Here is a 26,578-nt window from a genome sequence, read left to right as displayed (position 1 = left end):
TCTTCATCAACAGCACCATCTGCTCTTCCTCCTCACTGATGAAGGCTGGGAATTCTTCTAATATTCACCATATTCACATCAAGCTGCCCTCTGAATCCAGCTGTCCCATATCAACTCCAATACACACACAAAAACATACATGCACACACCTGTACACACCCATACAGACACATGCACACACACACTAATGAAAAAACTGCATATGACTGTTTTATTTGAGCTGACAACATTAATCTAAAGGATCTATAGCAGTGTGTGTTTTTGTGTGTTTGTTGTCATCACAGGACATCCAAATGTGTGATTTGTTGTTAATGACGTCCAGCCGTAGATTTCCCTGTGTGCTGTTGTGTTTGTCTCAGTCATATTAAAAGCCTCTTGACCACCTGTTGACACAGCATCAGAAACATCCCATAAACAGACTCACATTCAGTCATATCTGTACCCAGAACAGTCAGATATCACAGAATGTAGTTTGTGTGTTTTAATAAGTCAGTAAGCAGATTAAATCAGAGGATTTTTAATGTGTCAGCAGTGCTGTTCTTAAGACATTTAAAGTTGACACTGTTAGAAGAAGATTATCTGGGATTAAACTGCCGTCATCTCTTTTGTATGAATGTTATTGGTGTAGACGTTAGGATCTGTGTGCTGTCAGAGTCTGTGGCTCATGAGAAAGGGATCAAATCTCTGTGGAAATCTGCTGCCTTCGACTAATGGGATTTTTAAAGCCCCATCTTAATATCTGACAAGAACAAAAGAGTCTCGGCTGGAATCACATTTGAGTGGTTAATAAGTCATTAAAATCTGAATGTAGTGCTGGTTTATATTAGATGATGATGATGATAGAAGTAGGCCAGCTAGATGCCCTTAAACCTTACAACCTTAAAAAAAAACATGTTCATACTTTAACCCAGAAATAAAGAGTATGTTATGATTATTTTCTTTGTGACGGTTATAATTCATAATGCAATCGAATGTTAATAATATAAAAGACAAAGGCTTGTTTGTGTCCGTTCGGTCTGATTTATTGTGATGTTTATTCGTTTGTGGTGTGTCAGTGAGCTTGAGGAAATGAAAGACTGCATATGTAAATATGATGCGATTAATTTTCACTCATCATTAGCAGAAGGCCGATAGCATCGCACAACCCTCGTCTTTCCAAACTCACATCGGTCTTCAGGCGAACGCTCTTTCTAATGACAAACGCACACAAACATTAAAGCACAATTATCACAACATTTACAGAGAAAACCAGCAGATAAACATCATGAACACATATCACAGGAAATATTATGAATAATGTTGCTGGAAAGATTCTGGATTTAATTTGAACTGTGTCGGGTTAATGAAGAGGTTAAATAATGAAGGTAATGAGGCTGTGATATATCTGAGACATTTCAACTGAATATCTGATATATGACAGCACGAAGCTTCGGCTTTTGATAAAAAATACCTTTAGGGGCGGTTTCCCAGACAGGGTTTATCTTAAATAAGGACCAGGCCTGAGTTATATTAGGACATTTAAAGGTGCAGTGTGTAAATTCTAGCTGCATCTAGTGGTGAGGTTGCGAATTGCAACCAACATCTCAGTCCACGACTCAATCCTTGCTTTTGAAACACATAGAGAAGCTACAGTAGTTGCCACAGGACAAACATGTCATCAAACATAACCGTTCATTATGAAATGTCACTGATATTATAGTAATATATTGTATATTGCATTTCTGTCAAGAGATCCTCCTAAAAGTTACACACTGCACCTTTAAGTAGTTTTTACAAACAAACCTTATATCACAAATTTCTGTTTATGTGTCATTGTCACTGCTTTTTCCTATTTTCAAACCATTTTCACTTCGGTTTAGGGTTAGATTTGGTGTTTGCGTTAGGATGTCACTTTAAGTATTGGTTTATACAATTTTTTCAGATTTTTTAAAATATTTTCTACATATTTAACTATTTTCGCCTGGCATTAGGGTTAGAGTTGGGTTTGGGTAAGGATGTCATTTTATGTAAATCTAACCCTAAACCGAAGCGAAAATGGTAAGAAATTAGGACAAAACCAATTAAGTAACCAATACGTGACAACTACACTAGTGCTGCCTCTTGCATAATATATGTGGGTGTACTGTGTATAATAATTATTTATAAATACAAACACACACATGCATGTATATATTTAAGAAATATTTGCATGTGTATATAAATTTTTATATTTATATATAATTTATATTTTATATAAATAGAAATATTTATTATATATTTTTTTTTTCTTTAAATTATACATGCATACACGCACACCCACATATATTATGTAAACAAAAACTTTTTTTCTGCAAACGATTAGTCGCGATTAGGCAGCACTAAACCACACATAAACAAAAATTTGTGATACAATCGTGAAAAATGTGGAAATTCGTGACAGTATCACAAAAAAGAATAAAAAAATTACTATAAGTACATAATTTCGTGTGACTGGGCTGGATATGTGTAGATATGTAAGTGTAAAATGTTTTTAAATGAAAGTAGCTCAAACATGCATTTTAGTCTGGGACTGTCTGGGAAACCACCCCATAATGTTTTAAAATAAGACACATAGGCCTGCTTTCACAGACAAGGTTTAGCTTAAGCCAGGACTAGGGCTTAGTTAAATTAAATTGTATAAGCATCTTTAATAAACCTGCCTTAAAGACGTCACTGGTGTGTATCTTGAGACAAACCACTGGCACTAGGATATTATAAGATCTGTATATGCAAGTTATTTTTAGTTGAGACATGTGTTTTAGTCTAGGACTAACCTTAAACCTCGTCTGTGAAACCAGGGAAAAGACATTTATTGATGATCTTATATTGATGTGATGTCTGTTTGTTTGCTTGTGTATTTCCAGGTGAAATGTTGTAAGTATTGGCCTGATGACACAGAGATCTACAGAGACATGAAGGTGACACTGATAGAAACACAACTGCTGTCTGAATACGTCATCCGGACCTTCGCTGTGGAAAAGGTTTTAAAGACACAATACATTCATATTACAACTCATGTTGTGCGTTTGGTCTTCTGTGTTTTTGTCTGAGTGTGAATATTTCATCCGCTGTCTGTGTGTTAGATTGGAATCTGTTCTCAGACCAGTTGTTGTGTCAGATGGTATTTACTGGATTTTGGGTGTCAGTATGAACAATGCCAAGAGGATTCCGGTCTCATCTTTATCTCTGTTTGTTGGTCTGTTCACGGCAGCGAGGAGCTCATGAAATCAGAGAGATCAGACAGTTTCATTTCACCGGCTGGCCGGATCACGGCGTGCCGTATCACGCTACGGGACTGCTGGGATTCGTCCGCAGGGTTAAATCGAAGAATCCGGCTAACGCCGGCCCCATGGTGGTGCATTGCAGGTGACGCTTGCAGCATTTTCGGTTCACTAGCAGACATGTGATGCTCTGATTGTCGCGTTAATGCATGTTTGTTTTCTTGTGCTCAGCGCCGGCGCGGGTCGAACCGGCTGCTTCATTGTCATTGACATCATGCTGGACATGGCCGAGCGTGAAGGTGTGGTGGACATTTACAACTGTGTGAGAGAACTGAGGTCACGGCGAGTCAACATGGTGCAGACTGAGGTAACCAATGAGAAACACTCAATTATCTGCTTGTGTACGCAACAAAATGATCATATAGTTTTTTTATAATTATTGTACTTTTTCTTTGTGTAAAGTGTCTTAAAAATAAAGAGAAACTTATAGCACTGATCTGTAAGTATGAATTGTGTAGCCTGAGATGTCATTTGACCGTCATCCGCGGTCAAGAGCTCGACGTGATGTCACTTCAGCCCAGCAGGTCCGACTTTCTGAAGAATGACGACCCAAGGCATATTTAAAATGTCACTTCATAAATGATTTACATCAATCTGTCAGGTCAACGTCTGTGATGGAGAAACTCAGAACTGACCGTGAACTAGAAGTCTTCTCAGAATGTACCCGACCTGAAAAGACCCGAATCACTTTTACCTAACATGCATAAATACTTTTTTTAAAAGAAAGACCTGACCCGAGAAAATTAAACACGAGTCTGACCTGACCAGTCAACGTAGCCACTAAAGTGTACATAAAAAATTGATTGACAGGTCTGACTCAATGATTATTAACACAATGTCGTAAGTGATTTTGAAAATAAAAAAAGGGGTTGGACAAGGACAAGTCTCTTGGGTCCGTTCGGCAAAAACACATTCATTTTAAATTACCCGAGGGCGCTAATATTATATCCGACCTGTGTCTGAGGCACACGTGAAACTTTTAGACCCGAACACACTCGGTTCTCGGGTTTTCGGATCTAAATTGACCCATGAGGAGACCTGTACTGTGAGCATACAGAAACACTGAGAGAACGTCCAGACTGGACAAACATGGAGAGAATGAGAGAGACTGTAAAGTTTGATTTATCACAATCAGACGTTAAGAGACAGAGATGCTGCTATACAAACATTACTGGAAGTTCACTGGTTAAACTGGGATCTGTTATTGATTTGTGTTTAATATTTTCTTCTTTTAGGAGCAGTACGTCTTCATACATGATGCCATCTTGGAGGCGTGTCTCTGTGGAGACACCACAATCCCAGCCAATCAGCTTCGGTCGATCTATTATGACATGAACCGCTTGGATCCCCAAACAAACTCCAGTCAAATCAAAGAAGAGTTCAGAGTGAGTCTGTGTGTGTTTGTGTGTGTGTAGTCTGTTTTAAGCATGTGTGTAAATGTGTGAGTATGGTTTGATTCACGTGTTTCTTGTGTGTTTTTTCTCTCTCTCTCTCTCTTGTGACAGACACTGAATATGGTAACACCCACATTACGGGTTGAGGACTGCAGCATCGCTCTGTTACCGCGGAACCATGAGAAGAATCGCTGTATGGACGTCCTGCCACCGGACCGATGTCTACCCTTCCTCATCACCATTGATGGAGAGAGCAGTAACTACATCAACGCCGCTCTTATGGACGTATGTGTCTGCTCTTATCTCTCCTGCGACTCCATCGATTGAGTAAATCTGCCTGTAGATCAGCAACTTTAAACTTTCAGACATTACTCATAAACAAAACACACATGAATATTACTGGAGTCAGACTGATGTAGAAGCTCTATTAACCTATGACCTTCAAATGATCACATGTTTCTAGAAGATTTTATTACAATCATCACAGTTTAAACTCTTGTGTGATCCTGTGGAAAACTCACCTGTACTCAATGTAGCCCTGATGAATCTCATCTAATATCAGCTGTTTAATGAGACGTGTTTGTGTGTGTTTGTGTGTGTTTGTGTGTGTGTGTGTGTGTGTGTGTTTGTGTGTGTGTGTTTGTGTGTGTGTGTGATTGTGTGTGTGTGTGAGAGGACAGTGTGTGAACATCTGTCTTAATAATAATCTGAGCTGTGATGGATGTGAATCACTCTGCTCACAATTACGTGCTCATTGAAAATGATTCAAAACCAGATGGAATTGATTCATTTCATTGTCAAGCGAACGACTAAAAGCAATTCATAACAGTGAAGCAAGAAAACAAATGCAGTAATGCACTTCACTGGCAAACGCTTTGTTTGTGAAATATGTGACAGCACATTTGTTTCCATTACACTAAGTGCTGCTAATATAACGTGGAATATGTGCAGAAACAAACAAACCACGTAAAACTTTCAGACAATTAGTCAAGCCCAGACAGATAATCCCATTCTTCTCTTTATGATATCACAGAGCTACAAACAGCCGTCTGCGTTCATCGTCACCCAGCATCCTCTGCCCAACACCGTTAAAGACTTCTGGAGACTCGTGCTGGATTATCACTGCACATCTATAGTCATGCTGAATGATGTGGATCCTGCTCAGGTCAGACACACACACACACACACACACACAAACAACACACAAAAGTCTTATAGTCCAGGTTGTTGAATGTTTATTAGTGCTGATTGTGTGATCCAAGTGTTTTAACTCCGCCTGCGCTGCAGTAATAAATCAGTAATATGTGTTTGATGCGTGCAGCTTTGCCCTCAGTACTGGCCTGAGAACGGAGTCCATCGACACGGTCCCATCCAGGTGGAGTTTGTATCGGCTGATCTGGAGGAGGATATCATCAGCAGAATATTCCGGATCTACAACGCCGCACGGGTGTGAAAGCAAACACTGATCCACAGAAACACGATTAAAAGGACGTGATGTGGTGAAGCTGACCTGTAATGTGATGTTTCTCTTCTCTTCAGCCTCAGGATGGCTACCGGATGGTACAGCAGTTCCAGTTTTTGGGTTGGCCGATGTACCGCGACACACCCGTCTCCAAACGCTCTTTCCTAAAACTCATCAGACAGGTGGATAAATGGCAGGAGGAATATGATGGTGGGGAGGGCCGTACCGTAGTACACTGTCTGTAAGTCACATACACACACACATAATTCAAGTATACTAGTCAGAGAGTTAACCATCTGAACCGACTGAAAGAACTGAAGAGTAATAGTGATGATTTCATATTGATTCATACTACTTTAGAAATGTTTTTGATTTGTTTTTATTGTTACATAGAACAACAAATAACTCAAATGATTCCAGATGTAGTTTTGTTAGCTGATCATATTGAGTCTGTAATTGTAAAGTCTTGTTGAAACTGTAAATGATGTGATGTGAGGTGATGAACAGTAGCACAGCGTCATCTAGTGTTCACAGAGAAGAACTACAGCTGATGTGTTTGTGTGTGTGTGTAGTAATGGAGGAGGTCGCAGCGGGACGTTTTGTGCCATCAGTATCGTCTGTGAGATGTTGAGACAGCAACATTCAGTCGATGTGTTTCACGCTGTAAAGACGCTGAGAAATAACAAACCCAACATGGTGGATCTGCTGGTGAGTTTCAGGACTTTAAAGAGACAAAAATACTGAAAATCATCTCATTATTTACTCACCCTCATGTTGTCGCAAACCTGTTTAAATGTATTTGTTCTGATGAACACAAACAATGATATTTTGAGGAATGTTTGTAACCAAACCCTTTATTTCTATAGTATTCTTTTTTCTACTTTTGGAAGTCAATACACTTTTACCTTAGGCATTATTTGGTCTAGAAGCAAAATCTCTTTTAAAAGAAGACACTTTAAAGTTTTTCACTGAAGTGTTTGTAGTATTGAATGTTAAGACAAAAATTAGTTACAACATAAAAGATTTATGTATTTTATGTTTAAAAATGAAAATGTTTTACTCCTACAAAAATAAAGCCACAAGTAGTTGTGATCTAAATTTCAAGTTAAAATCACAAAAGATTTTGTTTTTGTCACACTTTTAGAAGTTTTACCAACAACGGCCACTACCGGTTAGCTGGATAATCTTTTCACAAATTAAAAATGACTGTCAATGCATTGTTATTAGTGCAAAAGAGTTTTGAAATATGAAAACTACATTCATAGAGCTTTCCAATGATATTTAGGTTGTCAATAATTTTGAAGATTTATTTAAGAGGATATTATAGGATGTTATAAATATATCATTATTTATATCTATTCCTATGTGTTCAGTGACGTGTAACAAAATTACTTTCACTATACAATTTCTATCATCAGATTGCCTTGAAATATGAAAACTACATTCTTAGAGCTTTCCAACAATATATAGTTTATAAGTTTATAGGATATCTAATAATAAATATTTAACAACACCTTTGGCCCATCTGTGGCCCGTGCCTTTTAGAAAAGAACTCTTAGAACATCATTCTTTTTGCAAAATGTTGATGAAATTTGAAAACCGCAACCTGAGAGCTTTGAATCAATATATCGTTTTCAAGATTAGTGTAAGCTTAGACTAAGATTTTATTTTTTTTAAATATGTAATCGGCTAAAAACCCATCTCTTCCGCCATTACCTCATTACCTTTCTCTGTTTTTCTTTCTTAAAAAAAATTGTACTAACCAACCCTTGGCTATGTGTTGGACTTGACGAGAGTATTTTCAGTGCACTTATGTATTGCTGTTTTTTGTGTTGCTATAATTGCTTCTATTGTTTACCTCACTTGTAAGTCGCTTTGGACAAAAGTGTCTGCTAAATGACTAAATGTAAATGTAATGCCAAACAATGGGTCGGTGACAGTTTAAACCTCCCATCATATCTCTCAGTCCAGAACTATAAATCATTATTAGCTTGAATATTTCATCAGTTTATCCATGAAAATAATACTGTGATGATAGTCTTTATGAATGTGTCCAGTACACAACAACAAAAAACATTGAGTTTTCTGAAAACTTTAGAGGTACTCTTGTATTTTCTGACAGAGTCAAATTTCAATGCCATGAAAGAGTTCTGTGCTTATAAAACATTATAGAAGAGATTATTGTTTCTTCTTCAGATGTTTGCAGACTGTAGTGACACCTGCTGGTTGTGTTTTTTCTTCTTCTCCAGGATCAATATAAGTTTTGTTATGAAGTGGCACTGGAATACTTGAATTCTGGGTAAACCGTACGGCAGCCCCCCTCCTTTCTTTTCCATAAGCCCCCTCTACAACACAAGAATGTTAAGGCTGGACCGGACCGGACCGACTCTACGAGTGCTGATGGGATCAGACAGATGACATCATCCACACTCCACATCTCTGATCTGATCACACGTCCGTCACGACCCCTCATCGAGAGACTGATGCGTTTTATCTTTACTGGCTTTTTATCTTCGTCGGACGATGTCGGTCACTTCCATTTCCGTGTGGAATGCAGCGTCACGTGGATGTTTATTTTTTATCATGTTTCTGTTTATTTGCTTTTGTACTTCTGTTTATTAATTGTTGGCATGTACAGTTCAATCCCATGTGGCATTACCAGTGCAGATATTAAAGCGTTACGTTGTGTTTGTTGTGTTGAACGATGGAGAAACTGCTGAAACGATTCATGCGCTGAACCGTCCCGTCAAAAGATCCAAAGCTTGTATTTGTGATCGTTTTGTTTATATTGTAAATAGCTGAAGTTCACCAGATAATTTATTCATTGATGGTTTTTGTGAAGCACACTGAGTGACAATCATGTTTTAATTTGGTCATTATTATCATAAGGACTCCACATATAATGGTGACCAGATTGTATTGTTAACTTTTTATTTATCTGGTATGAAAAAAACTATAAATACATATCTATATCTGCCAACCTGTCGTCCTCGTCTCCTTTGTGATGTGCAGTTTGTTTGGATTATGAGAAAATGATATTTTCAGGAAGCTCACATTCATTGAAAGACATTTCTGAAGTGTGTTTATCCAGCTGGTTAAAGGTAAGTGAGCTGACAGTCATTTCAAATGATATACTTCAGTTTGGCATAACTGGACAGATGTATATAAAACACTAAAACAATCTTGATTTTTAGTTAAAACAGAACCAAGACTCACTCCTGAAAACGTGACTGCAATGTTGCCCACCATGTTGGAGACCACTGGCTTATGATTTTGCTTTGCTCGTTCAAATCAGTATCAGTTTAAATTCAGATAGATATTATATTTCTGTTTAAAGCATTTCAAGTTAACAGTTTCTCTATTCTCTCTTTCAGCTCTTTTCATTTGTTTGAGCTTCTGTAAGATTAATCAGATAACTTTATTTTAAAGACAACTTTACTGAATACATGATGAATAATTATCATCTTGCATGTCATAATAAAATTAACATAAAAAAGAAAAATTAACATATTCAAAACATATACATTAAGATTAAAAATTACGTTTTATAAAATAAAATAATGTATCATAAATTCTGTGTAATTAAACCTCAGAAAAAATAAGACTACTAACCAACAGCATTATGTTGCATAATTTAATATGTTTTATTTCATTCAAATTTAAAGTTAAAGAATGTTTTATGTCCTAAAATTTCTTTGGGGGGCTGTGAAGCGATGCACCGTATAAGGGGGCCGTACTACAATAAAGTTTGAGAACCACTGGATTGACAGCTGATTTGTGTGTGACATTTTACTATGACATCAAAATCATCTTAAGAGTTAAGTTGGACATGAGTAAGTTAAGCAAAACAAATGTGTTTGTCTTAGATTTATTTTACCATTTAACTTAGACAAAAAATATCTTTTTTAACGAGTATTGCAGACACTGAAATGCCAAACACTGTCATTTTAATGTAATACAACACAAATGTTTCAGTGTCCTTTATTTCCTATAAAGATTGTCTCATATATTCCTTTGGAGGCAACCCTCACTTTATATAAAACATACAGTAGTGACACCATAAAGACTTGAATAAAGTAAGAGGTCAGACATAAAAAGGTGATAGGATTTGCAGCATTGCTTTGAATGCATTTACATGTAGTTGTTTTTCAGACTCTGTTATGCAAAACAACTTAACAACAGCAAAGAAAACAATAAAGTCATTTGTGTAAGGGAGGCAAAAATATAAAAAAATGCTTTATAAAGTTACTTTCAGCTTACAAAGTTTTGTCATTTTATACACTGCCTATTAAAAGAGAGAGAGAGAAGGAAGTGGAAGTGTTGGGCGAGTAATAAACTCCTGTTAACATTTTACCTGCACTTCACTTTAAAAAAAAAAAGCCAGCATGAAGTTAAAACAACTTGGTTTTGCAAGTCAAATCAACCTTCTATTTTAAGTTTTGGCTTTAATAAATTGACATAACTTATAAATTCAAGTTAAAGTAACATAAAAATATTGGTTGATTTGACCAAAATGCTGCGTATTATTTTACAGTGTTTATTACCAAGACTGTTAAATCGTGAGAGATGTGTATATAAACCATATAAACCTACACAGGATTCAATTGTGTCACTTAGCTGTGTTTACAAAAAATGATCTTGCAATACATCTTTAAGACACCCATCACCCCCCCCCCCCCCCCAAAAAATAAAAAAATCAGCCCACAATACTTTTTAATCTTAACTATCCTCTTACTGTTTGAGGGGTCATGGATTTAAAATGTATCCAATTTTCACTTGACTATAAAATGTCATTTTTAAAGTATTGAAACCTACACTCTATCTTTTGAACACATTGAGTTTTTAATTAAAGCATATAGTGTAGAAATGAATGTGTACATTGAGACCACAATTTGTCTTAAAACAACTTAAATGGCTTTTCTTTCTGATCATAATATTTATTGTCTGTCTTAATTTTTTATTATTATTATTATCGATTTTTAAGAATGCATATACATTCAGAGAAAGATTTTGAAAACATTGTTGTGTCACAGACAATTGTAATAACAACACAGAAAGAAGATATCAAGATCAATTTGGGTTTGCATCAATTAAAATGTACAATTATAAATAAGAAAACTGCACAATTGAATTTTTAAATGAATCATCATAGTGTACTTTTTTAAGTCTTAGAGAAGAAACAAAGTCAATAATTTTTACAAGAAAGAGTGAAAAATATAGAAGGGATTTAGGACATTGTTGTTTGTGGATAAAGAATCTGGCATAAAAATCAAAGTTAACGTTATGTTCAAGAAAAACATTTTGGGTCATTCATAATAGAAAATAATATCTTAGAGTCATATTTGCAGAGCTGAAAGATATAAACTTAAGTCAACCCAAACTGAAAAGAAATGGGCAACATTGTCCGTCTAATTTTTTTTTAAAATTTGTCCGTCTTATTTGTTTTTTTATTTATTTATTTTTTTATTATTAAACAGAAAAAGAAAATAACAACAATTGTCATCATTGCCATGTTACAATAAAATAATATGCCAGAGTCCAGTCTTTCAGTCCAAACCAAGTGCCAAGTCCTTAAACACAGCGATTGTTCTCATAGCTTTCAGGTTGTTAGAGGATTCAAGTGTATCAAAATATATTTTCATTTCATGTTTAAATCTTAGAAAAAGGGGTTTGCACTTTGAGAATTTACACTTATGAATATGATATTTTGCTAGCAGAAACAAAAGGTTTGTCCGTCTTATTTGTGCAATGCGGATGTAAATTATATTACGTATTTCCTGTGTGTGCTTGTTGACCTTTGATGTCATCACTGACAACTTTGATCGCCCAATCACGTTCACTTTTATAGAGACGACAAGAATCCCTCAACCAATGGTTGCACGATTAACAGCTGCAAGTCCCGCCTTTCAGCGAAGCTCAACCAATCCCGCCTGCTCGTTCTTGCACAATTAACGCAGTCTTTCGGTGGGGAGTGACGCAGAGTCGCGCTACTTAGTTTCTTCGTAATTTACACAAAATCTGTTTCATTTGCACGACAGAATTTATCGCTTTTATTCTTCAAGCTCATCGACGACGAACTGCAGAACCGGAACAAGTCAATGTGATTTCGCGCGCTCCGGGAGCAAAATCCTCTCACATGTCGATATTGATGCGGTAGGGGATAAATAAAGATGCCGCAGCCGAAATCGAGAAAGATCGCCGTCCTGGGATACAGATCCGTCGGTGAGTATCGTGATGTCCAGCACGCAACTGTTATAAAGCGTTTAATCGGCGTCTAATTTTCCCCTCACGCGTGGGGCTCGTGCGCGGTCGCGTGAGCTGAATGTCACCCCGAGCACGCGCTGCATCTCCTCAGTTCGTGCGCACATGTAAACACGATGTTTAACTGTTTATCAGTGAGTATTTAATATAAACTCTAATGTTAGGAGATTTATCTTACAACAATTTACATTTAATCCCAGTCTTACTTCTGTTTGTGTGTACGGTGGGCGAGCTTTTTAGTCAGCGTGAACGTGCGCAGGCCTCAGTTTTACTGCTGTAGTCTTTAAAGTCATAAGTGTGATACAAAATACACGCTAATATTGATTAAAAACACTTCTGTTTCAATTGAATGTACATTGATACACAGTGGGCTATTATTAAGTCAATTATATGGAGTTGATTCAGATTAAAGCTCATAAACACGTGCGTGTGTGTATAGACGCTTTCTGCAGTAACAACATAAACAAACCACATTCGTGGAACAAGCGTAACTTCCGGTAAACTCACAAAGAATTAATAACAACAGAGTGCCTTTATAGTAATTTATTTCTGATAACAAGCAAAATAAACAAGTTTATAACCTTAGTTTAAACCATAGCTAAAGCGTATAAAAAACTACATTTGGCTAACATTACTGTGCAAAATGTGTATTACCTAATCTATACAATTTTAACTACAGATTGGCTGCCAAACCTTCACACAGCGTTGATTTTTGATTGTCGTCTTCTCTCGTCTAGGAAACCAAAAAAATTGTATTTTCACAGACTAGCCTGCCAGACAAACAGAGGCATACGTCCGATGAAACAGTCTAAAAGACACAGCTATACAATAAATCTATGCTTTACATACACTATTCTGTTCATAAAACTACTTTATAAGGTACATTTCTTATGAGGGCACAACAATACAGTAGAAGATTATTTGTAAAATTTCCCTGTGTTGAGCAGAATAAATGGCTCTTACAGGTTTGGCACGTCACAAGTGCACATAAATGAGTTTTTTTTTTTTTTTTTTTTTGATTAACGATTCCTTAAAATTCTGAGTTATATGACTTTTACCGTTGACTGAGTAATAATGTAAATGATGTTCACGGTTATGTAAATAAGTGACGTTTTGTTCCAGATCTGCGTGATTTCTGCATTGATCGATTTACACACATACTGTGAGACAGAATACACAAGAGATAAACTGATGTGTGCTCAGCCAACAGCACATCTACTGGATACACACCTTTATACGTGTTGTGCATAAATCATTTTAGCCTCGCAACCAATTTGTTTCCCGCTGCTCTGTTTATTTTCATTTTTATCTGATGATGACACCAAGGTTACGCTAAAATGTGCATTCGATTTTAAATGCACATTTTAGCATTGCCTTGGTTACCAAACGGACCCGTTTAAATTACCTGAGACCTAAAACTGCTAATATTATACCCGACCTGTGGCTGAGGCACACGTGAAACTTGTCTCGGGTCGTACCTTGGGTTTTCGGATATAAATGGACCCTTAAATACCTCTAATACACACATTAGTAAACTTCAGGTTTACCTCACATTAGGGCTGCACGATAAATCGTGTGTGATTGTCATGCGCATCTCGTCAGTAAAGCCGGTTCTTTGATTAGTAGTAAACCAACATCACCCGCTTTTAGATGGAGCGGCATTTACTACACAAATCCATAGTTCACTGACAAGCTGGACCATATCGCAGGCCATATGTCTGCGGGAATTAATGCGAAATTGCCTCGGTTGTCAGTGAACTACGGCTCTGTGTAGTAAATGCCGCTCCATCTAAAAGCGGGTGATGTTGGTTTACTACTAATCAAAGAACTGGCTTTACTGAGGAGATGCGCATTACAATCACATGAGATTTATCGTGCAGCCCTACCTCACATACACGCAGTAAAATCATAGTAAATGTAGTGGGATCTCTATTATTAACTATTGTTCACGAACACTGGATGTTGTTTAGGTTGCCGTTCATGTTGTGCATAGAGCTCAACAAACCAAACCATTTAATGATCAAATAAAGTTTGTGCTTCTGTCATAAATGTTGAATTGTATGAATGAGTTTCAAGAGATGATGTTTATTTTTAACTTCATCATTCTCTTGTGTTTATATGAGTTCAGTTGAATCTTTATGACGGATGTCTTTTAATTCAATATATCATGACAATACTTCACTAGTTCAGAGAATAGATGTTTGATTATAAAACTCTTAACTCTTTAATGTGACTTCTACAAGTGATTAAATGTTCTTTTGACTGTAATGTCTCAGGTTGTCATGTTGAAATAGTTTGGTGTATGAGCACAGTAGACGTCTGCGTAGATGTTCAGCTTGTTGACTTGATTGGTCGTTTACTGAAGGTCATTTCCTCATCTGGTTGTTGTATTTGGGTTCTTGCTATGGGAGATGGGAACTATATGTTATGTTTGTTCTCGATGGCTCTCCTGTTTCATCGTCTATTTATAGAAATGATGAGGAAGGATGCTGGAAATCTGATCTGCCTCCATTAAACTGAAAAGAAACCAGTTGCTCCTCTGCATTGTTTTTTAAAAGGAAATGATTGTAATAATATCAAGAGTCAAAAACCCAACGAGGTGTTGACCCATTTTAATTTCTTTATACAAAATGTAACTTTCTAGCTAGACGGGGGGTAACAATACATGGATATGGATGGATATGTCAATAAAATCTCTAATGATTCGGTTCCACGCACAAAATATCAATATGTGGTTCATCCTCATTCAACTGTCCCATTTACATCCCTACTAGGTAGATGGATAAGAAAGCTGGAATTTTCTGCTATGTAATGTTATGCGATGTTGAAAAAGTGTTGTTGTGATCACTGCTGTCTGCGTGAATGAGAAATCTCAGATCATCTTTAGTCCTGAGTCAGTCTTTACTCTGAATGAGATTCACATCTACAAACACTCGGGATGCTGAGAGGAACTCACTGTTGTTATAGCAACAGACTGCAGAGCATCTCACTGACTCTCTCTCTCTCTCTCTCTCTTTTTGACTCTCTAGAATGAAATCTCCATTATCTAAACATGTTATTATCTTCTCTGACACATTATAACTGATCTGTTGGGTTAAAGTTTGATGTTTGTGTTTTACAGGTAAATCTTCTTTGACAATACAGTTTGTGGAGGGCCAGTTTGTCGACTCTTATGATCCCACTATTGAAAACAGTAAGTGAATCCTGATCCTCGTCACTCTTATCAAATGTCATTTACACAATAATGAATTTTTATTATTTTATTGTTTAGTCATTTACACATTCATGTCACACATTTTCATTCTTACTTTTATTGTAAGGTGCACTATAGTGGATATTAAACTGAAGTCTTCAAGTGAATTTAGTTAAAGATGAGCTGTCAACATGTTTATAGTTGTAGTAGCTAATAACCCAGATATTTTAAGATAACTATCAGACTCTTGAGTAGTGAAGCACATGAATCTCATTGTTAGGTGGAAGTCTGCACAAACGATGATGATGATGATAATGATGATAGTTGTGTAACAGTAGTGTCAGTAGTGTGATGTCTGTATTTCTCATGTTGTTGTTGTTGTTGTTGTGCAGTATGTAAATAACAGTCAGTACTGTGAGACACAGACCTATAGGTAGTTAAAGTTACAGTGACGGAGCACAAACTAGTTTACAGTTACTCGTGTTTTTGTCCTGTGAGGTCACATGATCACACGGTCATCAATGTTTATCAGCCGCTGGGATTTCTACATCAGAAAACAGACACACTAAGGGGCTGGACACACCAAAACTTTTAAACGCGGCTGAAAACGCCTTGAGGACGCCGAATGCCAGCTGTTTTTCAGCTGAGTGCCAGCTTTCTTCAGCTGAGCGCTTTGGTAGCTGTGATACTTCAGCTGCGAGCCGGTTGGTTGTTGTGGTAATGTCCCGCCCCTCCTCCACTGTGATTGGGCGGCCGTGTGAGAACTGACATTGACGAGCGGAGCTTTTCTCCCAAAGTTGAATCTCTTTCAACTCTCGACGTTCAGCGACGATTTTCAGCGCGGAAAAAACCCGCTAGCTGCTGGCTTATTTGAAAAACGCCGAGCTTCCAGTGGAAACTATTGAAAACATGCGCCGGCCACGGGCGTAAAAGTTTTGGTGTACGCAACCCCTTAGGGCTGGTTTTCCAGACAGGAATTAGTTTAAGCCAGGACTAGGCCTTAGTTTATTTATGAAATATAACTAGTTTTACCAAACAAGCCTTACTAAAAACATTAGTGGTGTGCATTTTGAGGCGAAACAGAAGGCACTGATGTATTTTAAGGAGCTGATCACACCAAAAGCGTTTATAGCTGTTGCAGGCGCCTTTTTTGAATGATATTCTATGGGCAGGGGGCGTTTGCGCGCTGTTTATGCGCGCCGAGCGCCTTGTGGTTTTTGCTGCCGGCCGCAGCACACGCTTTTGAAGAAGTGCTGCGAGCGGAAAAGCGCCCGACGTCATTCGCGTCTTTCCATTGTCCAATCGAATGAGGGGAGAGCCGGGCCTTAAGTTGTAGTGAGGGAAGTTTACAGTTGCTTTGAAGAACCGGACTCCACTCGCTCACTTTCTCCTGCGTGTTTGTGCACCTCTCATCCTCAAACAAGGTCAGAGCAAGCGTCCTTAAAGTTTCTGCTAATATGACAGTCAACAGCAAAAGAGCGCTCACGCTTCAATATTTGATTGACAAGACAGCTGACTTGGTGGTTGCCTAGCAATATAAAAAGCCGCGTTGCACTGCTCTTTTTTTTTTTAAAAAGGCAGTGCGTCGCGCCTTGTGTTTTAAAGCGCGGTTGGTGTGATTAGCCCCTAAGAATGTTTTCAGTTTGGACGGCTCTTACGTTTATTTTAGTCTAGGACTAGTCTAATCCCTGTCTGGGAAACAACCCCTTAGTGATGTAAGACTAAAAATATCTCTCTGAGATCATCGTGTTAGTACTTGGGCTGGATTTACTGTAATGTCTGAAATCTTTGGTAAGCACAGTGAGTTCAAGTAATGAATGATGCATGAGAGTAAAAATGAGTCGAGTCATTGAGATGATATTTGTGTTTGTGTCTGTGGTGTTGGATTCAGACTTTGGTCTTGTTGTTGTGTAGATATTCTAGATCTGCTTTTCCTTCATTCTAGTTTTACTCCAGTTCATGTGTTTATTTCTCTGCTTATGTTGTTTGTGTGGATAATCTGATTGTTGTCTTTATCTTCAGCGTTCACTAAGATGATAACGGTGAATGGACAAGAGTATTCACTACAGCTGGTGGACACCGCCGGTCAGGTGAGAGAAAACAACATAAACTCAATACTTATAACAAACATTTCTGTATGATTAAAGTCATGTGCTGCCTGCGGCTCATATTCACATAATAAATAAAGCACTGAATGATGTTACATTTAAAATAAATACTGATGAACTACATGTTCGCATACTGGTGATGTTAAAGTCAATGATTTTCTTTCTCTTGTAAAGAAATGAGACATTAAACAGAAGGTTGCTGATAGTTTCCAACCGTAAACCTCATTAAAATGTTGATTATGTCTCCATCTTCTGACCTTTATTGATGTTTTTTCCAGGATGAATACTCAATCTTTCCTCAGACGTACTCAATAGACATCAACGGTTACATTCTGGTGTATTCAGTCACATCAAATAAAAGGTATTTGCATTAAAAGAGTCGTGACCACATCAGTGACGTCTTTCTTTCCTTATAAATCCAGTGATGATGATATGACACACTTCATCTGTTTTTCTCTTGCAGTTTTGAAGTAATTAAAGTTATCCATGAGAAGTTGTTGGATATGGTTGGGAAAGTACAGTAAGTGTTTATTTAGTGTTTACTAAGATGATCATCATTTACTCGTCTTCAGGTTATTTTAAACTCATTTAATGCAGAGGAGATCAACTCATATCCAAAAACTGTAACATGCACACTAGGTTTTGACCGATTATCAATATGCCAATTATTGATGTCAATCATCGACATATCTTATAAAGTTTATGGGTCTTTCCTGCTCTCTTTTTTATTATTAATTTGAATCTTATGATTAACATTCTCAGAGTCAGGATTAAAAGAGTTTAAAAGAATTGAAAGTTTTTGTCAGAGCCTGTGTTTTAATTTTGACATTAGTTTTAATTTTTACCCCAGACATATATATATATATATATATATATATATATATATATATATATATATATATATATATATATATATATATATATATTAGGGGTGTAACGGTACGCAAAAATCGCGGTTCGGTGCGAACCCCGGTTTTGAAGCCACGGTTCGGTTCATTTTCGGTACAGTAAGGGAAAAATGCAAACATTAAACTGCAGGTTGTTTATTACTATAAACTTTTTTTTTACAATTTGTTTACACTTTTTTTTTTAAACAGTTTTTATTAAAATATAACATATAAAATATATATAAAATGAAAAAATAATAAATAAAATACTACTGCAAAGTTCTTTTTTACATTATTTTATAACAGTAGGTAACTCTTTTCTTAACCTTCTCTTAAACTTTTTCTACTAAAACCTTGAACTAACAAATTCAATTCCTGAATACATTTATGAACTATTAGCCTACATTTTTGCCACCAAAAATTTTCTGTTTTGATTTATTTTGGATTGTTTAACTCACAGTATTGAATTGGCTATGTACCATCTCTGTATAAAAAATAATATTACTGCTCTATGTGTAACTGCATAGCAAGCAACATGATGATATACTTATTATACACTCATTTTGAGATTAGTGAGCTGCATACATAGCCATCTTTGATCTTTTGCACGTTTATCCTAATCTTTGCTTGTGTCGTCAATGTAAGCTGCCTGTGACTTTACTAACGAACCCCTCCGTAGCTGAGTAACAACTGAGTAAGCCCGGGTTACAGCTCTTCTCTGTCCCGACCAGCTGATCGCATTGTGACAATGATATGATTGACGTGATGTGCAGATGAAAAATCTGATCACGCATTCCTTATTCTCGCTGTCACAGAAAGCGCGTCTCATGAATGCGTAGCAACGAAAGACGTGCATCCTCTCACGCACTTTTGAAAGAACAAAGCAGCGCGTTGACACGCGTTTAACATGCGCTTTTAGATATGACACGTAAACGTTTACACCAATAATCAAACGGATATACAACTAAGTAAATAAAAATCTTTCTGCGGGCCGAATTATGTTATATGTTTGACAGAAGACTTGCGCTGAACGCGGAGACTTCCGCCACTTAATATGTTCGTGCGGAAACGCACGTATTATGTTCCGCACAGGCGCACACAAAATGCATTCGGCCTTTCGGTGCACGCGTGCACCGTGCCGAAAGCCCTGAACCGAAACGGTCCGGTTCGAATACACGTACCGTTACACCCCTAATATATATATATATATAGCTTTGAAATATCGGTTATCGGTCTACTCGATCTGTAATAATCTATATCAACATCGGCCCTGACAATCAGTCGACGTCTAAAACACAACATTCAAGTCAATATAATCCATGTCATCTGTCATTTTTCTAAAGATGGGTGGACTGTAGATCAGATCCTTATGCAAGTGTTATTTGGGTTTAAACTGCATGAATGATTTTTACCTTCAGTTGATCTTATTGTTGCTGAGGTGTAAATGTAGTTTTTTGTCTCTTCTCATAGAGTACCCATAATGCTGGTGGGCAATAAGAAAGATCTTCACATGGAACGGTAAGGATGATTTATGTTAAGGAATCATTTACGATGGGCCGTTGAATTATTTAAAATAATGCACACCCGATGTGGTAATGTGGCCTGAGTGAAGTTACACCTCTGTTGTGCATTATTTCCAAATAATTTAAAGGATCGGAGTCAATTATTCCTCTTATACAACGGTTACCACAAACATTAATCTGGTGGTCATTTTAAAGGGGACATTTCACAAGACTTTTTGAAAATGTCAAATTAAATCTTTGAGTACGTATGTCAAGTTTTAACTCTTAAGTACCATATAGATAATTTATTATAACATGTTAAAATTAGGGATGCACCGATATGTTAATTTTGGCCGATAACTCTTTATATTTGGGGGCCGGTAACCTATATATACATTTCTCAACCAATCAGAATCAAGCATTCAACAGCCTGTGGTATAATCACAAATATATGATCTTCTGTGACTCGTAAGGATTCAGATACTTTGTTTTTGATTAAACTCCATTGATATTATTCTTTGTGGGTCATGTGATGTCATTTGTTCTGATGTCTATTTGAAGCCTTGAGAATTAGTCTCTTATGTTTATCAAAACCTCCTGAATCCCCTAAAACTCCCATCCCACTGGAAACCTTTGAACTCTTCAGACTGGGAACCAGAAAGCCGCACATCTCTCATGGCTGTTTGTGTGTGATTAGTGTTAGCTGGTATGCTGTGAGAAATACCCATAATGCACTGAAAAAAGTAGTAAACATTACATCCACGTGAATGACAGTAAACAGTTAAACCTTCACGACCACACAAGTATCTAAAGAATGAAATGTCAGCATCAACTCTTGAGTCTGTAACCAATGCCATAAAAATCCACTTCATACTTGAATAAACCACTGGCATCAACACATTCATTACAGATCATTTCAGTTATTGGAGAGTCTGTAAGTCACAGTTACTGTCAGGGCTTTCCCTGTAGGAAGTAAAAAAGTGCTTTGTTGTTCTCTGCTGTACAGGATGTGATGTCATCAGTATAAATTCCCCCTCATTAAAGCAGGACAGGAAGTGCAGCCATCTTTGACTCTAGTAGTGTGTGGCGTTTGTTCTTTTGTAAACCTTTTTAGGGAAGACCAGGAGACTTGGATTTTCTCGAGCAGTAGTCTTTATTGTAGAAAGCGATCTTTAAATCAGAGCACAGATCCCAGGAGCTGCAGTGACAAAGTCTTGTCTTACAGTTGCCCTACATTGCATTTATACACATTTTTAGGGAGCAGTGCCCTTAATGGAAAACAAAGCACTCAACTTTAAACAAAGCATTGAAAAGAAGTAATCCACTCCCTATTGTGGAGTTTCACCAACCCTTAATCAAATCAACATTACACTCTCTCACCCAGACCATTTCATTATCATAGAAATGGGTTCACACCTTAGGTTTGCCAGTCACCTCTGACTCAGACACTTGGCCCAAACATAAGCAAATGGCCACCAACTCAAACAATGGAACAAAAGTTAACAGGGCCACAGTTACCTTGATCATTTCTTTCATATTAAGATGAGACAGGAACCCACTTACATGATCATTTAAGAGGACACTGTTACTTGGTTTTGCTACCTTTAAAAGTACACTTCTACACGTGAATACTCTCAAGTAGTGCCTTTTTTAAAGGGCCCATGTCACAGGACTTTTTTAAGATGTCAAATACATCTTTGGTGCCCCAGAGCACATGTGTGAAGTTTTAGCTCAAAATACCATATAAATAATTTATTATAGCATGTTAAAATTGCCACTTTGTAGGTGTGTGCAAAAATGTGCCGTTTTGGGTGTGTCCTCTAAAATGCACATGTGCAGATCAAGTGCAAACACTGATCACAATGATGGTGGTTTGTTGAAATTGAAACTCAATTGTTCTGTGAATTATTTTCTCTCTGCACTAAATGGCAGTGCTGTGGTTGGATTAAGGGGTTGGATTATTATAATAAGAGCTCCTTATGACATCATAAGGAGAGCCAAATTTCAACGACCTATTTTTTCATGTGCTTGTAGAGAATGGTTTACCAAAACTAAGTTACTGGGTTGATCTTTTTCAAATTTTCTAGGTTGATAGCATCACTAGGGACTAGGCCTGTCGCGATAAACGATAAATCGATTAATCGCACGGTAAATAAAATGAGCTCGATCATTTTTTTAGGCCGCGATAATTCACATTTGCATGCTTGTTTGTTTTCCTTGTCTCTCTCTCTCTCTACCAAAGAGACTGGATGACCGCTCCGTGCAACGAGTGACAAGGAGTGAACCCTCGTCAGTCATTTGTCAGTCGCATGATCTGTGTGGGGAGGGGGGACTCCTGGCGTAGCCTATCACAGTAGGAGTACTGAGGAGGATGAGAGCCGCGTGAGAAGTGTAGCAGGAGAAAACACTAGTTAAGACGAGAGTTGGAGAAAAAGATGGATTTACTAGAGGCTGTTTACACTTGTCATTAACATGCGTTTTTATCGATCGGATCACAATGTTTTACGTCTTTTCTGACTTTTCTGACACAAGGTGAACAGTGCTATTTTAGCCTTTCATTGATAAACTAAAGCGGGTGATCTCCGCAGTTTCATTTTGCAAGCGTGTGAAAGTTGCGCGATCTTATTTCATCAATTGCGCTGAAAATTCAGAGAAAGCTCTAACATATAAACGTACAAAACACTGTGCAGCATGTATACTTGCTAAACAAGCAGCGGACTCCGACATAATATTAGTTTGCGTCCATATAAACTCATAATTACTCCCGCTGGCGTTCAAATGACAGCGGAGAGACTCGCCCACCGTCTCACGGACCGTCCCCTCACAGTATTCAGCACAGAAGCGGTCGAAAGTGGACAAAAGAGACGGATTTAAATACCAGGTGTAAATGTGATATGTCTCTCTCGTCCACTTGTGATCTGATCAAAAACACATCTTGATACCAAGTGTAAACAGCCAAGTTTCAAAACCAAACGCTACAGCTGCAGTGTGGGAGTACTTTGGTTTTAAACCTAATGACCGAGGTGAACCACTGAACCTGAACGAGCCGTTATGTCGCATTTGTGGTAATAACGTAGCACTTAAAAGTGGCAACACGACAAACATGCATATGCACCTAAAACGCAATCATCCTGTTATTTTGTTCATTTCTTGTGGATATTTAAAATGTCTTCCAGTTCCAGTATTACTTAGTTTAGAAATAAAAGTTTATAGATCTTTGAAAAGGTGTATCTGCATTATTATAATGGTCCCGGAGCATCAATGTTATCGCCTATCGCGATAAATTCCGAGGCAATTTATCGCCTAGCAAAATTTGTTATCGTGACAGGCCTACTAGGGACCCAATCATAGCACTTAAACATGGAAAAAGTCAGATTTTCATGTCATGGCCCCTTTAATCATAGGTGAAAAAATGAGTCATTTTTATGTGATTTAGTTGATAAATCGAAAAAATAATTACCCGATTAATTGATTTTAAAAAGAATTGTTTTTGCAGCCCATGTATGTGTTATCATATATTAGTAAATGCTTCACTTTCCATTTTAGTTGATGATTGAATCACAGATCTGAAGCAAACTTAAGACGCTGTAGATAATATTTCAGGCGGTGTAAGATTACCCATCATGAGTCTTTACAGGATGTGTATAAACTCTTCAGATCATGTGTGGATGAAGTTACATGCAGTGAATTGTTATTATAAAATGTATTTGATTTCTGTCTCTCAGTGTGATCAGTTGTGAAGAGGGGAAAGCGTTGGCAGAATCATGGAACGCATCCTTCATGGAGTCTTCAGCGAAAGAGAACCAGGTGATTTTCTGATGTTATTTCTGTAAATATATTCATATTCCTGAGCTTGACTGAAACTGAGAGATGTGATTATTCAAACACATTCTGTTGTCAAGGAGTATTTTTGTAGAATTTTGCTAAATTAATCGACTCAATTTACTTGTGAGTGATTGATCAAGGCAAAGAGTCATTGGCCGTTTCTTCATCAGAAGGCTGCAATTTCCGCAAGTTGCATTTGTAAATGGCAAACGTGATCAAGACAAATATTTCAGAATATTAAATTGTCGTAATATGTTTATGACTTGTGAATGTAATGCTCAGTTAACTTGAAAAAACTAGGTATGATGACATGACCTCCGGATTGAGAAATGGTTGTTTATATATAATAAGTAGCTCCGTGTGTCAGTCCCTTAATTTTGTGTTGACTTGAGTGTTTGTTTGTTTTCAGACGGCCGTAGAGGTGTTTAAGAGGATAATCCTGGAGGCCGAGAAGATGGACGGTGGAGCTCCACAGGGTCGGACGTCTTGCGCCGTGATGTAGATAACCCTGACCTCTCTGACATGCCCCGCCCCGCTCCCACAGTCTGCCCCGCCCACCAGAGAACAGCACAAACTTTTCTAGCAAGCATGTTTGTTTTTTTCTGGTGTTTCGGGTTAATCCAGCAGCTGTGCTTTGTTTTGTTTTTTTTGGTCTGTTTTATGGTGAAGAAAAGGCTTAGCTTCGGAATTACAGGATTTGAACAGGGTTACAGACACTTAATATGAGATGTTTGCTAGAAAAGTCTGTTTACAGACCCCACCGCACCCCTTTCCCCCTCCGCCCGCAGCTGCACCACAGCACTGGACACTGGGAAATCCCTCTACTTGAAGTGGCTAGCTGCCTGTTTTTCTCCATAAAAGTTTGGCTTTTCCTTTTAAACTTTTTATACTTCATTTCACCTTCGTTTTAAGTTTTTAGTTCATCGTGTTTTTTTTCCTTCAAGTTTTATTCATTTGGGAGAAGCCCATTCTCTGACATGAACCCACATCTGCTTTCTGCCTCATCCCTGTTCTTCATCATCGGCCTTATGTCTTCATTTACCTCTTTTCTACCTCTCATCTTCCTCGCTGTCTCAAACCCTGACAAATTTGTATATGGTGTTTCTTAAACGGTAATTATAGCCAATAAAGTCGCAGCGTTTAGGAGTGAATGTTGTTGAACTTTTTTGATTGTAATCATTAAACGCAGCGTTTTGTTTCACTACACCTTGAGTCTTTTGCAGTGATTTTTATTTCCTGTGTGTTTTTTAAGCTAGTGCATAAGCGGTTATAAATGTGTATATATTTACTATATTAAACTACTGTAGGCTTTTTTTATTGTATTGGGTAAACTTCAAGAACAAATTTAGATGAGAGAATTCAATTTTCTCCTAAAACAATAGAGTTTTTCCTTAAGCAAAATTCTTTAACTTTAAGGCTGTGTGGGGATTAAATATTAGTTTGACTTCTTGACAGAATCATGAAACACTTATGAATGCAATATGTTTTAAATAAACTGTTTTAAATGAATCATATAGGCAGATGATTGACACATGCTGTGAGTGATCATTAAAGACAGGACTTCAGTTTAATCGAGAGAATGATGTGAAATAATCTTTTGAACAAGAAGCTTTAAACTCTGGGAGAAATCATGGTAAACAAACACACATGCACCTAATGAAGTAAAATAAACCATAAACTCATCATTTAGACTTACTGCTTAAATATCCATCTGATATAAGACTTGCTTTATGTTAAAGAGCAATTCCAGCATTATGGATCTGACATTTGCAGTCAAAACTTGAAATATAATTTCCCAGAGAAAGTGTCTATCATCAACTATATGTTTATATTATCCTAAACCCCAGAAGTTAAAATGCATGAGTCAGAAGCAATAACAACCAATAAAATAAATGAAGAAAGGATGACTCTTAAAATAAATAAATGTCATTTTTGTATGAGAAAATAAAATAAAATTGGAGAACTAAGGACAAAATTATTTCAAAACATTTAAACCAGCCAATATTCACATCTAAGATCGGTATGGCTTAAAAAAGAACTGGATTAAAACTTTACATTTCATGATAAGTTTGGCATTTGCATGGAAATGCCCTCAAGTTTTCTTAATACTGTGTGAACTTAAGTGTTTGAGTTCCTTTGATTCAATAAATCTATCAGATGAATGCGACTTATTAGCATGACATTGAAAGTTAATCAGGTTTATTAAGGATTAATTAATGAAATCTTCACTGTGAACTCAATGATCTTTAAATATGAGAAGTAATAATGGTCCCTCAAAAACACCATCAGTATCTAGAGGACAAAATCTATAACAGATCAACAGTGGGCATCTCTTCAGTTTATATGATGAGAGCTGGTGAATTATTTTTAAAGTCTTTGTTTTAAAAGAATACAGAGATTGAATCTTTTCTGAGCCTTTACAAACTGCCTTCACAAAGTCAAGCAAAGCAAAATCTTTTGTGTTTGTGTGTGATGACCTCAACATCAGCAGCGCTCCCAACAGAAAGTGTCGGATAAGCAGAAGTTTTAAACCCTTCATTGTTGATCCTTTGTCAGGTTGATCTCGCGATACCCCATCACACACCACCGGCCGTATATATTGAGCTGTCCAATTTTTCCTGTTATACATTCTTACCTGTGGGTCGGT

General features: G+C 37.2%; 2 protein-coding genes across 9 annotated transcripts in view; both read left to right on the top strand.

Annotated features, from left to right (window-relative positions):
* Positions 1–9,135, top strand: part of ptprma (protein tyrosine phosphatase receptor type Ma) — a 156,587-nt gene extending 147,452 nt beyond the window's left edge. For all 8 annotated transcript variants that reach the window (XM_065258927.2, XM_065258928.2, XM_065258930.2 and 5 more), the window contains 10 exons: positions 2,883–2,999; positions 3,230–3,384; positions 3,471–3,606; positions 4,535–4,684; positions 4,805–4,978; positions 5,727–5,858; positions 6,015–6,140; positions 6,233–6,396; positions 6,728–6,863; positions 8,405–9,135. In XM_065258927.2, coding sequence (XP_065114999.1) covers positions 2,883–2,999; positions 3,230–3,384; positions 3,471–3,606; positions 4,535–4,684; positions 4,805–4,978; positions 5,727–5,858; positions 6,015–6,140; positions 6,233–6,396; positions 6,728–6,863; positions 8,405–8,458 — 1,344 coding nt within the window. In that variant the 3' untranslated portion in view covers positions 8,459–9,135. The remainder of the gene's footprint in view (positions 1–2,882; positions 3,000–3,229; positions 3,385–3,470; positions 3,607–4,534; positions 4,685–4,804; positions 4,979–5,726; positions 5,859–6,014; positions 6,141–6,232; positions 6,397–6,727; positions 6,864–8,404) is intronic.
* Positions 9,136–12,091: 2,956 nt separating this feature from the next.
* rheb (Ras homolog, mTORC1 binding) lies at positions 12,092–25,137 on the top strand. The gene is made up of 8 exons (XM_065258926.2): positions 12,092–12,377; positions 15,538–15,609; positions 17,632–17,699; positions 17,996–18,078; positions 18,181–18,237; positions 20,075–20,122; positions 23,832–23,913; positions 24,341–25,137. Exons 1-8 carry the CDS (start codon positions 12,326–12,328, stop codon positions 24,431–24,433), a joined length of 555 nt encoding a protein of 184 aa, XP_065114998.1. The 5' UTR covers positions 12,092–12,325; the 3' UTR covers positions 24,434–25,137.
* The last annotated feature ends 1,441 nt before the right edge of the window (positions 25,138–26,578 follow it).

This window comes from Paramisgurnus dabryanus, chromosome 22 (genome assembly GCF_030506205.2).
Source record: "Paramisgurnus dabryanus chromosome 22, PD_genome_1.1, whole genome shotgun sequence".
Lineage (NCBI taxonomy): Eukaryota > Metazoa > Chordata > Actinopteri > Cypriniformes > Cobitidae > Paramisgurnus > Paramisgurnus dabryanus.
This window is presented reverse-complemented; position numbering and strand designations above follow the sequence as displayed.